General features: G+C 46.2%; 1 protein-coding gene across 3 annotated transcripts in view; it reads right to left on the bottom strand.

The window, feature by feature from the left end:
* Positions 1 to 16,080, bottom strand: part of LOC125711437 (galactosylgalactosylxylosylprotein 3-beta-glucuronosyltransferase 1) — a 67,970-nt gene that overhangs the window by 8,189 nt on the left and 43,701 nt on the right. For 2 of the 3 annotated variants that reach the window (XR_007383019.1, XM_048980324.1), the window contains exons 3-5: positions 5,838 to 5,980; positions 4,663 to 4,734; positions 4,057 to 4,565 (exon numbers count right to left, since the gene is read on the bottom strand). Coding sequence is in view for 2 of the 3 variants with exons in the window: in XM_048980324.1 (XP_048836281.1) it covers positions 4,057 to 4,565; positions 4,663 to 4,734; positions 5,838 to 5,958 (702 nt within the window). In the remaining variant the exon portion in view is untranslated. The remainder of the gene's footprint in view (positions 1 to 4,056; positions 4,566 to 4,662; positions 4,735 to 5,837; positions 5,981 to 16,080) is intronic. The other variant, XM_048980325.1, reaches the window with a different exon arrangement.

Consider the following 16,080-nt stretch of genomic DNA (forward strand, 5'->3'; position numbering starts at 1 on the left):
TAGTAATGTGAGCCATGTGACAGTAAGCCATGGTCTCATAGTGATCATAGTAATGTGAGCCATGTGACAGTAAGCCATGGTCTCATAGTGATGTCATAGCAATGTTAGCCATATGACAATAAGCTATGGTCTCATAGTGATGTCATAGTAATGTGAGCCATGTGACAGTAAGCCATGGTCTCATAGTGATGTCATAGTAATGTGAGCCATGTGACAGTAAGCAATGGTCTCATAGTGATGTCATAGCAATGTTAGCCATATGACAATAAGCCATGGTCTCATAGTGATGTCATAGTAATGTGAGCCATGTGACAGTAAGTCATGGTCTCATAGTAATGTCATAGTGATGCTAGCCATGTGTGCTAGTCTATGTGGGTCATTTTATGGCGCAAAGATATGATCAGGCTGACCACTTGAAACCAGGAAGTGAGTGAAAAGAGATGAGCAAATCAGGCGATCAGCTCAAAATAGTCTCACTGCCCCTTTAATCTCCCCACACTTGGCTCCATTCCCGCTAATTAGAACTCCGTCACCTTTGACTTTGTTCCCTCGGTCTTAGAAGCGAGAACTTTTCTTTAACAAGGACGGGTGCAGTATCGAGCCATTCATCTACTGCCAAGACAGCGGGAATGGCATTGGGGGCATAGACGTGTCTTTCGAGCTACATGCATGTGGTGTCCTGCAGACGGGTGCGGGGAAAATCGCCATCACTGCAGGGCACAGCGAAGCATCAGGCAAGCAAAACAGTGCAAATCAATGTAAGATACTTTACAAAACACACTGATGGAACAGGACGCACTTCATGCTGAGACACTTTAGCCAAGACAGGTAAGAACAGATTAACTCCATCACCAGCAGCCTGGACCCTTTTCATCTGAGGGAATAAAGTGCCACAGCTCCTGATTCTTACACGTATAGTGACATGTGTCGGACTTCTGTGATATGAGAGTAATTGAATACATTTCCGCACTAGCATCTGGAAGCAGTGCATGACCAGCGCCGGGGTGCAGCTATACCTTCTGTGGTAGACGAATGGATACTTTTGATACAAACTTAACAAAAAAAGCGGAGATGGCAATGCACCTCAATCAGAATTACATTTACAAGGAAGCAATCAAACACTTTAGTTTCAGCTGAGTGGTTACAGAAAAATACAATACTGTCGGAATGCATAATTTTCTTCATTTGTACTGAATGGAATAGCAGAGCCAATAGTTTCACAATGTGTCTAGATACGGTCACTGTTCTGTGGCTTTAAGGCACATTGTCATGACACATTATTTGCACCCTAATGATGCACATATTTACATACACGGGACAAGACTTGTTTCCTGATTTGTGAAAATTCAGTCAATCTCTATAATATATTAATGTAGCTCCAGGCTAGACTGATGCTGCAGATTAACATTTGTCTGTGGATCGAAATATCAATGCCGTAGCAAAGACATCGTGTCCATAAAGGCTTTACCGCTTTATAAATTATGTACTTACTAATATAACACGTTACCCTCTAGAAGTCAAAGTTTAATAAATGCTCTCTAGCATATCATAATTTTTGCATTTGATGAAGACATTTTTTTTTGTTGTTGTTCCTAATCATATGTATACATGAATTGTAATTATATTTACAACTGTGTTTATATTCAATTATAACAACTGCATGTGCTAAATTTACATTTTATGAGCTGTTTATTCAACAGAAATATTCATAAGTATGACGCTTTGCATGTGTACATTATTAGGCACCAAATTAATCATAATTCTGTGATTAATCTGTGGAAGAGTCCACCGACCCCAATGCGGCGAGAACGAAATAAACGATCAGCGTGAAGGGCCCGACGCCATGCACCAGCAAGGAGGAGGTGCTAAGCAGCATCCCGGTGTACTGTACAAATCTATAAGAAAAAAACTCGCAAAAGGCAAGCCTAGGCTATAAATAGATTACAGCTGTAAATAAATGGAATGTTCCGGAATGGCAGAATAAGCAAATTTAAAAATACAAGCTGAATAATTAATGCCCGCATCCCTGTGATGTATGGATTTTTCATACAGTGAGAAATGTATACATATTTTATGGGCTATTTTAACTCGGACGATTTAGAAGGGGAGCCGCTCATGCCACTTGCCTGCGCCGCTGGGTCCAGTGAAGATGAATAAGATCATTCTGGCCCGGGTTCACAACTAATGGGCTCTTTTTTTTTCTTTTCTTTTTCCAGGAGCCATGTTTTGTTTGCTCTGCAGACCGCAAACTTTTACCTGGGGCCCTAATGAATCGATGACACGAGGGCCATGGAGATATGCTGAGCATGCAGAAGTCGAACAAAAGCCTTTATCTGCAGAAAATCCCCCCTTTTACGGGGTTTTAATAAAACATTACCGTCCACTGCCGGCCGCTGGCCAGATAACAGCTGTTGTGGCCCCTTTCTTTATTCTTTCAAACTGCCTTATTTGCACTGCAAAAAAGGCCGATTTACATTAATGATGGGTGGTGATTCAGCCCGCAGTTACAAGATGTGAGGGTAGGTGGCAGCAGTGAGAGCCCAGGGATCAGCTGACCTATGGATACAGACATGTCTAACATTCATTTGTAACTTTCTAACTGCAACAACAGCAAGATATTTAATCGAATTTTTTTCCATGCACGACTGCTAAATTGTTTCACGTTTCGATAAATATTTTGTCGACGGCTTCTCACGTTGAGTAAGAAACAGTAAATTAGGGATGTGTAATGAAGTCTGGCATATCTGAAACTTAAGACCCACCTTTTTGTGTACGATACCTATAGACATGGCAGGCTCTACCTTTTGAGGGGGCTAGCTAAATATAAAACTTTATTTGGGGTGGGCCCCCTACCGCGAAAAACGGTGATCGTTTCACTTCTTCCCCAATGCAGGTAGTTCGGAGACCGTAGGCAATGACCTGTTCTGCCTATAGCTAAAGCAGGACCTGTCTATATGTTTTCAGATGATTCCATGAGGTCAGCTAAAAAGGCTGGAAGAAGGGAAATAAATGAGACGGGTTTTTACTGCGACTTCCACGGGGGGTCGTAAAGCGGACGAGAGACCGACGAGTCTTTGTCCTGGCTGGGGGTCATCTGTCAGCTCGGACACCTGCTCTGCCTGTCACGCCAGCCCATAAAGGGTGGGGGGTGTCTAAGGAGACGTGTCATGTGATTGCGAGGGAGGGGTGGCCATCGATGAGACATCCACTGCTATTTACAAGCCGCCCCCCTCAGAGGTAATAAGAGCGGCGGTTTCAGGCGCAGGGCCTATTTCACACATCCGTTCAGGTAATCCGTTTTTTCTCATTTTCACGTTCGCTGGGTGCCGACAGGGAAAACAGATGCAGGTGTTAATCCGCAAGAGGAGTTCGGTTTAAGTGACACTCTCAGCCTATTTCGTCGGGCAAATAAAGAGCAAACGTACAGGTTATTTGGCCTTTTACTTGGAGTGGTACGATTACCACAGAGGTGTAGCTAGTGACATATTGCAACATTTTGTTTTTTCTTTGTTTGACATAAAAACGAAGATTGGCAGCCATTTTTAAGGAGTAAAGGGAAGAGACTGGCTAGATAGCACCACAGTGGGATGGGGGGGGGTTAGGCCAATTCCCGTGACAGGCGCCCTAAACATTGCCATGGGGTCCAACCCAGGCCCACTACCCATAATTCCCTGGCACAGGACCAAATTACTTCAACCAAGCCCCCATGGGGACAGTATCAGCTATGACAGGGTTTGTAAAAATTCCATTTAAATTAAAAAGACCTGGATTTCACTTAAGCACTGACTTCATGCTGTGTGCTGATTGGTCAGTCTCCTATAATCATGCAGGTGTCACTAATGTTAATGTCTAACAGCTGGATGAGTCTATCAAGGAACCAAATCTGTAAAAGTACAATTGTTAATTGAGCTCAAGAACCTTTCAGTTTTAAAGTAGTTTGTAAAGCCTGAGGTTGCTCATAATGTCCCTCCCGACATGGATTACATGGTCACTCTTTGTGCAACCCATCCCACCTGAACCCTGTCCCGGGCCCGAGATGGTGGGCTTTGGACCCACCTCCTCAAAGAGCTCCAGGCTGTAGGTGTTGTCGTCGTCGGCGAAGTAGACGATCCCCGGCTGGGTGCTGTTGGGGCTGAAGGTCTCGCGAAGCCAGCGCAAGGCCAGGTTCCTCTGCATGGTGCCACGGGGGATGCGTGGGTCTCGGGCGTCACCCCGCAGCTTGTAGTTGCGCGGCGTCTCCACGTTGAGGTGCGTGTAGTTGAGGCCCGTTTCCCGCAGTAGCCGGCTCACCAGTGGCGTGCGTCGCTGCGCATCCTCCACCAAGATCCAGTGCAGGTTGGGTACATGCAGGAAGGTGTTGGCCAGCCGCGTCAGCTCCGCCTTCTGTACGGGCCGGCTGTAGGTGGGCGTGACCACATGGATGGTGGGCAGCACATCCGACCAGGGAGGCGGGCGCGTATACACGTACTCCGTCCGCACCACCTCCACGATGTCCTTGTCCAACGAGCAGTACTCCTTGGAGTCGGACCCCTGGCCCGTCTCGTGACGCCCCTCGGCTCCGTCATCTAGGACAGATGGAGAACGATAGAGGAGTTAGCGCCCCCTGGTGGCCACCCCCTCTGCACGTCTCGCGCCACAGAACACCGGGAGGCTTCGAAGTACCTGCGAGCCGGTGGCGTCGAGCAGCAAGCCTCTCTGGTATGATAAAGATCTCTTTTACTAGGTGGTGACAGGCTGCAAAGAGTAAAAGCAGGCTCTGTGAGTGGGCGGCAAGGCTGTGGGCGGAGCCTCTTCCTCCATTGCCCTCTTAGCGTAGTGTGGCGGGAAAATTGGAGCTCGTCGAGGCCCTGACTGTCCCATTACAAACAGGAAGAGCGTCCGACCAATCGGATGTCACAGGAGGACAGATCGGAGCATCGTTAATCACGCGCATGCCCCCCCCCCCCTCCGCCCCCCTCATCTTGTGCTCCTGCTAATGGCGGTCTTTATCAGTCTGCCATTAAAGTGCAATTCCCATTACGGGCATTAAGAAGATATTTTTGCCCCTTGCAGATTAACCAAATTTCTCGGCGAGCAGATGTTCGGCGTGCTGCTGCCAGGGACGGTTCTTGGCACGTTCCCGCACTTCATGGGGAAAAAAAACCACACATGCCAACCGTGGATATGACACATGTGGCAAGAAGACAGTGGCGGGATGGACGATTCCATAAACCTTCGGCGTTTGCAATGGTACGCCTGCTTCTTTAAAATACATACTTCCTCCCAGACATTTCAGCAAAACCGATACGTTGAGGGAACTGATTATTTCAGACAGTGATTAAAAAGCATCACAAATACATCTAATCTTCTTTTGATATGAAAAGCTTGTTTCCGTTCAACTGCTTAATAGATTAGCAGGATGACTAGCGAGGCAGCGGAGGCTCGTTTGGTGCAAGTAATTTGGATTTTTTTTTTCAGGCCCAAGTTGCAGATGAAGCATGAAAATAGAAATAAGTCAATATACTCGTCGCTAAAGAACGCCAGGCGCAAGAGAGAATGACTGTTGTGTGAGTGTGTGTGTGTTTTTTTTCGTAATCTGATTGAATACACAGATGTCCTGTGGGTTTTCCTCAATCATCGGATAAGCGTGCCGGTTTTAGCGAGATATATGGATTAGGATAAGAGGCTGAGCTGAGAGTCTAAATTTGTCTCGGGGTCGTTTGAAAAACCGGGCTGACTGGGCTTTGGTCACAATAGATGAAAAGGTGACGAGCGTCCCACTGCCCCCAAAAGCCTTGGAATGCTCCCCCCCCCTGCCCCCCCCGGCCTTTGGATGAGTTCCCTCCCCCCTTCCTTACCCTTTCGGATGGCGAGCAGTGGGGTGATGGCACTTTGGTGCCACACGGTGATCAGCAGCGTCCACGGTAACACGATCAACACGATGGCGAGAATGTCTCTTCTTTTCGGCATCTCCACCATCGGACTTAGACCTCGTCATCACCTGCACAGGGGGGTGGGGGGTGGGGGGTGTGGTACAGGGAAGCGGTAATGGCACCGAATAAACAATGTGACACACTGCAACCGGAACGTATCCCATCGTCACAGGCCTCTGCTCGAGCCCCTGGCCCTCGATGGACTGCTGGCAGCTGTCATGCACACGGCACACGGAGTGAAACATCTGCCAAGGATTCGCTCATAATTTCGCCTCTTGCTCTTGTAAAGTATTTGCCCAGCTTGACATTGGAGGGCAAAAACGATGCATGAAATTCATGCTGAGTTGGAAGGTTTTATGGCAACATGTGGGGGTGGGTGTCAATTGTACATATAATATTTAATAAGTCCTATAAAACATCTCCCTGGACTATAATACCGTATCTCTCCATTGGTTTCACGGGTACCGTCACAGGCTCTGCCCACAGATGCCTGCTGGGAAATCCCCGCAGCAGCGACTCGGTAAGTGACACAGCAGGCTTATTCCTTTGTTCTTTCTGTTTTGGCGGGAAACAGGTCACCTTCCCTAGCTTGAACCCACTGGGTGTCGTAATGCCAGCTGCCTGGTCTCAGGATGCCAGAATACAAGGTCTTTTTTGGGGCTGTAATTTATGCAGTCGGTCTGCAGGGGGCAGCCTTCAATCTCCTGGCATTTGGTTATACAAGAAAGCACGGCAGGAGGAAGGAGGCCATGGCACCTCCTATCCAAGCATGCTGTAGACACCGTTTCTCAGAATAAACCAAGCAGCATCTTCACTGTAACTAATTTTTCGCCTGGTTCCACAGAAACTAAAAAATAACGATGTCACCTTGTCAGAATCTCCAGGCGTGGGCATGCTTACCATGTTGACTGTCGGCCATCTTTTATCCTGACATGTGGTGTGACCCAGAACGGTGGTGTGAGTAACAGAAAGCTAAGTACCAGTGCGGTGATCCGGGTAAATTCCCGGGCTGGATAGTGTGGCGCTGGACATGTGAGATATATCAAGATATATCTCCACTATGTGTCATGTCAGCAATGTGCTAGCAAAGGGCGGGTTATTTTTTTCCTTCCAAAATTTGGATAAAGATGCTGTACTGCTATTAGCCAAGTGTCTGATGGCCTAAACAGAGATTCATGCGGACAATTAGTGTTCAAGAGCATCGAAACGTATCAGACTCCGAAGACAGCCTTGCGCTATGCCCACTTATGGGTTGTAGCTGGAAGGATAGCCAAATGGATGCTGGGATATATTTTTGGAGACTGTGTAAGGGGAGATCAAATGAACTGTGAAAGCAATGAGTTTTTTTTTTTTGTTTGAAGTGACCAAAGCAGTCTTTTATTCCGTTGATAGATTCCATAAACGCAAACTGCTGTCGACTTGGTAATTCAGCACAGGGTGCCTTCAGATGATTTGTGAAACGGCTCGGACAGTTTCTCAAAACCCGTCCAGCTGTTTTGTTCCCTTCATTCCCCTCACAGTAGGACTGTATCGCCTTCGGTGCAGGCGCCACCATTTTGGAGAAGGGACGCAGACACACGACGTGCCGCCTTGAGTGTGGAGAGTGAATATCCAGCCAGGAGTTCTGCTTGGGAGGAGCAGAAGGTGCTTCTCTGGTTAGGCTCAGATTGTGCCGCTTTTCCATGCCAAGCTAAAACGAGGCCAAATGAAAGTGAAAGAGACCAAACCAGGCCAGGATAATTGTTACAGTCAGAAACCCAATAAGTGCAAAGTAGTAAAAAAGAAGTAAAAATATAAAGGACTTAAAGGAACTCATTTCAAATGACAAATATACACAATACATAAATATATATAAATGTTTCATTGCACAGATAGCTATAGTGGTTTAGACCTGAAATAATTTTAGTAGCTCCAATGGAGAATTCACAGGTGCAACAGGAGAATGATTGAACTGGTATACACAGTCCTCTCTGTTGTTATGGTTTTCATACGGTATATTTAGAAATAAATTATACTGATGAGGAAAACATGTAGCCAGTGCCTTCGTAACGATGTTTGTAGCTGTGGTTGCGAAATCTCCCAAAACTTGAGCCTTATCCTGAATTCCCAGGCCGTTGCGCCTCGGCACGCTCCACGGATGGCGAATGTTACAGGATCTGAGCGCGATGGACGGTGACCCGCACCGTCACACTGCGGGGCTTGCCTCCCTCCTTTGAGGGGAATCGGAAAATACGCAGACCAACAGAACTGTGTTTCCTGCTAAGCCATAATGAATCCCTCATTGAGGGATAAGCCATGAAACGGTCTTTGCCGAGATTAGAGACCCGCGGGCTTAATTATCAGACGGGCCACAGCTTTTGCAGCCGCTCAGTAGGTGTAATTGCAGAGATGATTCAGGAAAAGGCAGCGACAAAGCTAGCGTGCAGCTCTCTGGTGGCCCGGCTGCAGTCCCTGGTTAATGGCGTTGGGACACAAGGCCGAACACATTACAAGAATTGGAAAGTGATGTTTTTACTGTGGGGCTCAGAGATGGATCCACTGGGGGGCGCTAAAGTTGCCGAATACCCTGTCGTGCGGCAGGTAGTGGACTAAGGCTCTTCTGACCATGCGGAAGCGATAAACAGCGGACTTCCTCATTCGTGACGCCTCGCGGGAGCCCCCACTCCGGCATGCGAGCGTTGCGTGACTCTTACGGAATCCCTCTCACGCTGCCTCAGTTTGACCCCCGCACTGCGTCGCTGTATTCCGTTTGTTTTCAGCCGGAAGAGCCCTGTTGCTGTGGGCCTTTCAACTTCACGGCAAATAATTAAAAAAAACGGCTTAATTATCTCATTTGCCGCGTAGGTGAAGGGAAGAGAACCCTTGTAAACGTGCCTTTATTCATGAACACCTGGCAGAGCCCGGAGGGCGGGAAGCATAATTGGTGCCAAATCAAGACCCCGCAAGCTGCAAAAAAACATGCGACCCGTTCGCCCGGTCATGGTGGTTTGCGGGATTTTTTTTCCCTTGCCTCTGGGTTGTGTCGCATTTTCATAGGGTCTACTAGGGCAAGGGGGTCTCATCTGCCCTAAATCCTCAAAAGACCCGTAACCCCATCCTCAGTGTTGTTAACAAGCCTCTCCCCCTGCCTCCCCAACTCAAAACACCATAAAACTTTAATCTACTTACAAGGCAGAGTGGTGCGCTCGTTCGTCCTGCCTTCGTAAATAATGCGTCCTCGTCTGTCCAATCATTCTCCCTCATCGCATTGATTCATTTACCCCCCCCCCCCCTTCCCTACCCCCCACCCTCCTGCTGGGCTGACTTAGAGAGTTTTTCACTGACAACTGGGGAAAATTCAGAGAGAGGTCCAGCAATATGTCATTATCGATGTTCTGTCACTCCCCAAAAAATAACTTTACCTGGAGGTGGCAGCAAATGCGAATAAAATATTGATTCCTTGCCCGTTAATTGCATCTAAAACTCGCAGGCCCTGAAAAAGTGCAGGAATATCTTTCCGGCGTCCATGACTTTCCAAGGAATTTTTCCACGCGTGATGGCCTTTATTGCGCTTAACGCAGACGTGTGCAATGAATGGACAGACGACGTCGGACAGACAGCAGCCACATGCGATCATGTCAAAATTACTGCCGGCTATGTAAGTAATTATTTATACAGCAGTAGCATGAATAAATACCAGTGACCTTATTATTGTGAGTGCTGTGGGGGGGGTCCCTTATTACAGTGAGCACTCCAGGGATCACGTAGAGCTCATCAGGGCCGATTCGCGGTACGTGTTCGGCCGTTTCGAATTCAATCCATCCGTCTCGCATTCGTCTTCAGCATTTATGGGCTTATTTAACTCCAGAGGTGGAAAACAGCGGTAAAGTAGAGCCAGTAGAAAGGCTCCCAGTGCTAATTTATTGGCGCGTCTACAGTGCTCCAGAAAAGCAAAGCACATCTGTCACAGAGCGCCGGGGAGAGAGTCTGTAACTCATCAGGTGTCGCAGAGCTGGTGTCCTGGAGCCACAACGTTGATTATGGGCTGATGTCATCCACCTCCCCATGTGACGCATCCCAGCATGCATCATGACCCTCCACCCCCCTAAACCGACACCCTACACGCCACCGAAAATTGACAGAAATGTAAATTTAATCTCCCGTTCTCACTAATTAGCTGCCAGCTTACGCAACCTTAATGTCGCTAACCTCAGTAGTTAATTTCTGCTAATGGGGCGCCTGCACCGTTACATATTTCAAGAATTGTTTTTCGATTGAGGGATAACGAGGAGGCATAATTAAAAGGACGAGCGGCAACAAGAGCGTTTCACTCCGAAACACGGAGGCTTGGGCCTCGTCCTGGGTCTTCCTTTCATCATGCGCGAGGCCGTGGCAGCTTGCGAGTCTGACAAAGTGCTAATTGTTTCTCATCTGGGTACATACGTGCCAAGCAATATGCCTGCCTGCAGGTCAGTGACCTTTATCAGCGATTCAGAGAGCGATGTTTACAGCTGTGTGGGGCTCGGTCTGATAATTGTCAGGGTGTAGACGCAGCTGCGTGTTTCAGTGTTAACGGGTGCTGTGCTCTCTGGGGGCATTATGTGCCTCAGTAGGTTAGCCTGTGATCGGCATGTTGCTGGTTTGAATCCCATGCTTGATGGAGTAGCCACAACTCTGTTAGGCCCTTGAGTGAAGTCCTTAACACCCCGAAAAGTATTCCAGGAGTGCTGAGTGAGTGGCGGACCCTGAGCTCAGACCCAAAACGTTACTCTCACCCCATATGTGTGTGTATGTCTTATAAAAGGAAGGCAGGATGGTATGTGCACTACCAGTCAAAAGTTTTTGCACAAACTGAGATTTTCTGCATTTGCTTGTTACTCACTTAACATTTACCATAAAATACACACAATATTCTTTGCTAAGAAATACATTTACAGCATGTTCACAATTTGAGTACCTTTGTTAGCAAAGAAAGTGCCATATCTTTGATTAATCAAAGTAACCTCCTCTAGCAGTTATAACAGCACAGAAAATTCAAGGCACTCTTGACCTCCTGGGTAGTGTGATGTTTCTCTGTCCCTCTGATGTGAATGGGGAGGGGCATTGCCGTGAGGGGGGGGGTGAATCTGTATGACCCCAGGACTCCATCAGATGCCTTGAGATGCCTCAAACCGGAATTCACTCCAGGAATGATGACCGTTGTGGGCGAGACAGCTCAGCTCCTGCGGGTCACGCCTTTCATTTACAACCAGGCCCAGGAAGGAGGTTGAAGGATTAAGGCTCACTGCTATTTGTACCTTTCGAGAAGACTAAGAATAGGCGAACCAAAGGCAAACACACAAAAAAAAAACAATTCAATAGCAATATAAACAAGAAAAGAAACGGACAGACCATAAACGCAGAGGCGTGATGCAAACAAGCTCCTACTGAATTTAAAATGCTTTAAGACATTTAAAAATAGCAGGTACTGAGGGCTATCTATAACAATATGGCATTGTTTTATAATATTTCCAGCTGTCGCCAAAGCGCAGGAATGATTTTCTGTCCTGTTTGGTGTCCTTTAATATCCTCATCGCCCGAAAGCATAGCAGTGACCTTACTTTTCCCGTCTGAACCGAGCGACTTTATTTTTGGGTTTGCTCAGCTGTTTGGCCCTCTGACGTCCCGCTGATTAATGGCTAATGCTCCGACGTGAGATTTAAAGTCTTGGCCGAAAACGAGTTAACCTGCACTGGGGGCTGCCAGGCGGGATTTCATAGAACACCCCCCCCCCACATGGAAAATAAAATGACACACGTAGTGGGAACCGGTGCCAAAAACCCAGCAACCAGACCAGGGTTACTTATCCAGAACGACCAGTGAAGCTTTACTGTTTTACTGGTGTGTACGACTATTTTATCGCTTATGTTTTTATTCTGGCTGAATTTATTTGTGGCTATTTTTCCGAAAACCGGAACACACTGTGTTACCACGGAAACCCCCCTGGATTTCTGATCCAGTGCTTTCACCTGCATCCAAGCTGCAGTCTCTCCCCGCTGCCCTAGCAGTCTCTCCCCGCAGTCTCTCCCCGCTGCCCTAGCAGTCTCTCCCCGCTGCCCTAGCAGTCTCTCCCCGCAGTCTCTCCCCGCTGCCCACTGGCCTTTCTCCTCTGCAGCGCAGAACGTCGCGCTCGGTGAATTTTTAACGAGCCTCATCACCTCCCTTATCCGCTCCAAAGTGTCATAAAACGTGGCTTTGCTTAAAGCCTGTATCGCTCCGCACGATGGCACCTGCCCCAGTGACGCTTCGTCCTTCGGAGAACTAGCCTCTGCGAATGGGACATCGCGTTTTTATTATTTTCTTTTTTTTTTCCAGAAGGTGACCTCCCCCTGATTTATCAGTTGATGCCAGTTCAGGATCTTTCCGGGGGCCCTGGTATGGGTTTGTGCTGAGTCGCTGTCCTGGCTGTCCTCTGCTCTCCAGGCTCTGATTTCACTGCTGGCCATGGATATTTTCCAGGCCTGATGTACACCTGCATTATGAGAGGAGTCCTGGATGGCTACTTTTTTGACGCAGTGATTTTCTCTGTCACATATTCTAAGAAGGAAGAAAAAAACACTGACTTGCAGTCAGCATTTACAATAACTGTTAAATCACGCTTCAGTGTTACAGCTCATTTTTTATTCCAGTTGGGAAGTATCCAGTATTGTGCAGTAGGCATGGAGCACGTTCAGTTAAACGACAATGGGCTTATCCCCTTTTTGACCTTGAACCTCTTATTGGAAAATGTATTAATTGCTCTACCCTGCACTTTGGCTTTTAAAGTAGAATCTGACTGATGCCAAATTAGATGTGTGTGGTAAAGTGAAAAGGGAATTGAATAACCACAGACGAGAACTGCGGTGAAATGGGGCAGCATGAGACAACTGCTGTGTCTCGAGCTTTCCAGAAAGTTCTTGGAAGATACATAACAAAAGATGGTAGGGGACGGCTAGAAGATAAGAAATGACGACCCGCGTGTTTATCATGTGACACTTAAGCCGTGATTTCCACGCATATATATTTATCTTTTATGCATTTCATTGCTTACATCATCCATCCATTCACCTGCCACACCACGTACGCAGTACAGGTTTGTAATGAGCTTAAATGCAATCGCAGGAAATGCAAGGCCCAAGACAGAAGTAAGAGATGCTTGTCATAACTGTCCCATGCCAATGAAAAATGCTTGTTTTTTTTCGCCTGAAATTGCGTCTTTAACTATGACATGTTGATAAATTTCCCCAGGCATACATAAATGTTACAGTATGATCTGTAAATCATCCTAAGAATGAGTATCATGACGGAAAGTTATAGGGTGAGTTTCCCGAAGCCTTCTTAATGCTATGTCGTTCGTAAGTTAAGAGAACTTACAAGCCACGTAGCGTTACGAAGGCTTCGGGAAACCCACCCCTGGAAGAACGGCCCCCCTCCCCATAGGGTAGCTAGGCATCACCATTTATTTGATGACATGCAGTAATAATCAGTTATCCATGATCAACGGGTCTCGTTAAAGTATTTGAGTGATCTTATAGTAGCACTTCATCTTGAGTCACCCCAGTCATTCCTTATTTCACTACATCCCATAATATAATATTAAATAAATCCCTTACAATCTGAGGGAAGACACCAACCATTCTTTTAGCCCTTAATTAGTTGAATCAGGCAAAATACTCAGGCAGGACTCCAAGAGGTTTTAATGTCACTGTCTTAATGGATGCATCTGCTAAAGACTGCTTTGCTAACTATTAACTATAAAACCAATTCACTGATGTGAAAATTTGACCTATAAAAGGTGACAAAAAAGTCATTGTTCAACAACAAATGAGAATCGCTAATAACGGCGAATGACGGCAGAGGATAGCGATGAGGAGGTTCCAACGACGATTTGTTCACAGGCTACAGGCCCAGTTAATGTCAACAGCTGCACTGATAATCTCCTCAAACCGCAATAATTGGATTTGGGGTCCTCGTTCTTTGCCTTACGTGTATTTATTAGCGGCCGATTGTAGCAACATCGTAAACGGGCCAACATGGAAATCCCTAATGAGAAATATTCATCGAATGCATGATCAAAGGATTTTTGAGAGGAAAGAGAGTCCCCACTTATTCTAGAAGTTGTATTCAGCATATATTAGCATATTTATTTTGTGTATGTACCCGTGAGAGTTATAACAATGGCAGGCTTTCCTCGTTTGCTTATAATCAGATTCATCTTCCGGAGGTTCAGGGCGTAGTGTCATTGACCGCTGTGTGTGGGCTTTAAGATGTGTGAAAACTCCCAGAGCTCACAAGGCTTTCAATGAGTGCTTTCATCTTAATGCCATTGATATATGACATTAAGCAGTGTTTAAATGTTACTAACTTAGCTGTAAGAAATCACTGAGACTTCAGAAGTACACTGTGGTCAGGACGCGGTGGGGTGAGTGGGGTCCTTGTTAAATACTGAGGACCTCAAAGCCATGTCTGAACTTTTCAACCTGCCATAGTGGCCGTGATGCGACAGCGATCGATACCTCGAAACAGGCCCGGGTAGACACGGCCTCCCAATGGATACGCAACAGTGGCTAGAAAATCCCAGTAGGCCACACTCTACTCTCAAACGCATTCCTCCATCAATTGCTTGGAGCTCCAAAACATCAAAGAAATGGATTTTCTGTGTGAAAAGGTGTCAAGGTTTGGTAGACGGCCACAAACCCACCAGCTAGGAAGCCTTTAAGAAAAAAAAAACGCTGACGATTCCCGAAACTCCCTCGGCTTCAGTAGAATTAGGAATGTAAACAAGCCAGGGCTCAGTTCCGTTTTACTTCCAGGTTGTTTGACTACTCATTTATTATTAATATCTTTCAATGATTGAAAGGGAAAATGAGAATAATATGGATACAAGTAAAAACTGGATGACTCATAAAAAAAAGGCAGAAGCCTAAGTAAACAAACAGGACAGAAGTGGGTGGTTAAATCGTTAAAAAAAAAATCAGCCCACCAAATCACACATTATTATTTTATTGTTCGGCCTTCAGTAATAGATAATAATAATAGATGAGAGCAGGCATGTGTGAAAAACAGAAAAAACCCACACAAGGTATTTGTATGAGCATTTGGTGAAGAGCTGCAGTTTGCCTTTGAATAGATTTGAGTTTACTATGGCTGTATATGGTAGACTGTTACCATATGGTAAGATGTCTTACATCCTGTAGGAGGGTGGGACTAATGGATAAGGCATCGGCCTGCAGAGCAGAGACTGCGGTCTGGGTCACCATCAAAGGCCAGCGCATGGCAAGTTATGATCTGATACCAATAATCCGAAAGTAGCTGGTTCAAATCCCAGGATCAGCAGAGCAGTTTTACCGTTGGGTGCTTGATCAAGGCCCTTAATCCCCCTATTGCTTCAAGGGCCAGCTAACTCACAAAAATGTACATCGATTTTGATGTGTCTGATGAATAAATGCAAATGTGGTGTGGTACGGTGATGTCTGGGGATGAATCTGTTATCTCCCTGCAAGCAGTTTAATTGAGTGTTAGTTAGTTAGTTTAGGTTAACTTCCATCCACCCGTGACGATTCAGCCGTCACGACTATCCTGGGGTCAAATTGACCCCGAAAGCACATACCAGTTGACTTTTCTCATAGTGACATAATTATTGTAGGAGCGTGTGAGACTTAGCATGTGTGAATGACGTAAAGCTAAGTCTCTGTGTTTCTCAGAGAGAAAGAGAGAGAGAGAGAGAGAGAGAGAGAGAGGGGGGTCTGTAGACGTTTTCTCCCTGCTGTGAAATCCAACAAATCCTTTTAACCCCTGTGTAACATAGATCTATAGTCATCCTTAATGAAGGCATGTTTCTAGCACATATGATGTGTATGATTTTGCAATTTGGGGTGTGGTCCATACCCCCGACAGCATGATCACTGCGCTGAGGTAGGCCTTAAAATACTCCCTGCAAGCTCTGTCAGACGCTTTGAAGCTGAGCCTGCAAGCATACGACTTTTTTTTATTGTTAATTGGGTAAGATAATTAGAAGGCTTATTCATTTCCTACTTTATGTATTTTGCAGTATTAAAGTTAGCAGCACACAGTGAAAGCCAAGGACAGAAAGATACTTTGATGATTCTTTATATATTTGAAAGTTCATGGGGAGAAATAACCCACAAAATTAATAACGTTTCTATAAGCA

This window comes from Brienomyrus brachyistius, chromosome 17 (genome assembly GCF_023856365.1).
Source record: "Brienomyrus brachyistius isolate T26 chromosome 17, BBRACH_0.4, whole genome shotgun sequence".
In the NCBI taxonomy this organism is placed as follows: domain Eukaryota; kingdom Metazoa; phylum Chordata; class Actinopteri; order Osteoglossiformes; family Mormyridae; genus Brienomyrus; species Brienomyrus brachyistius.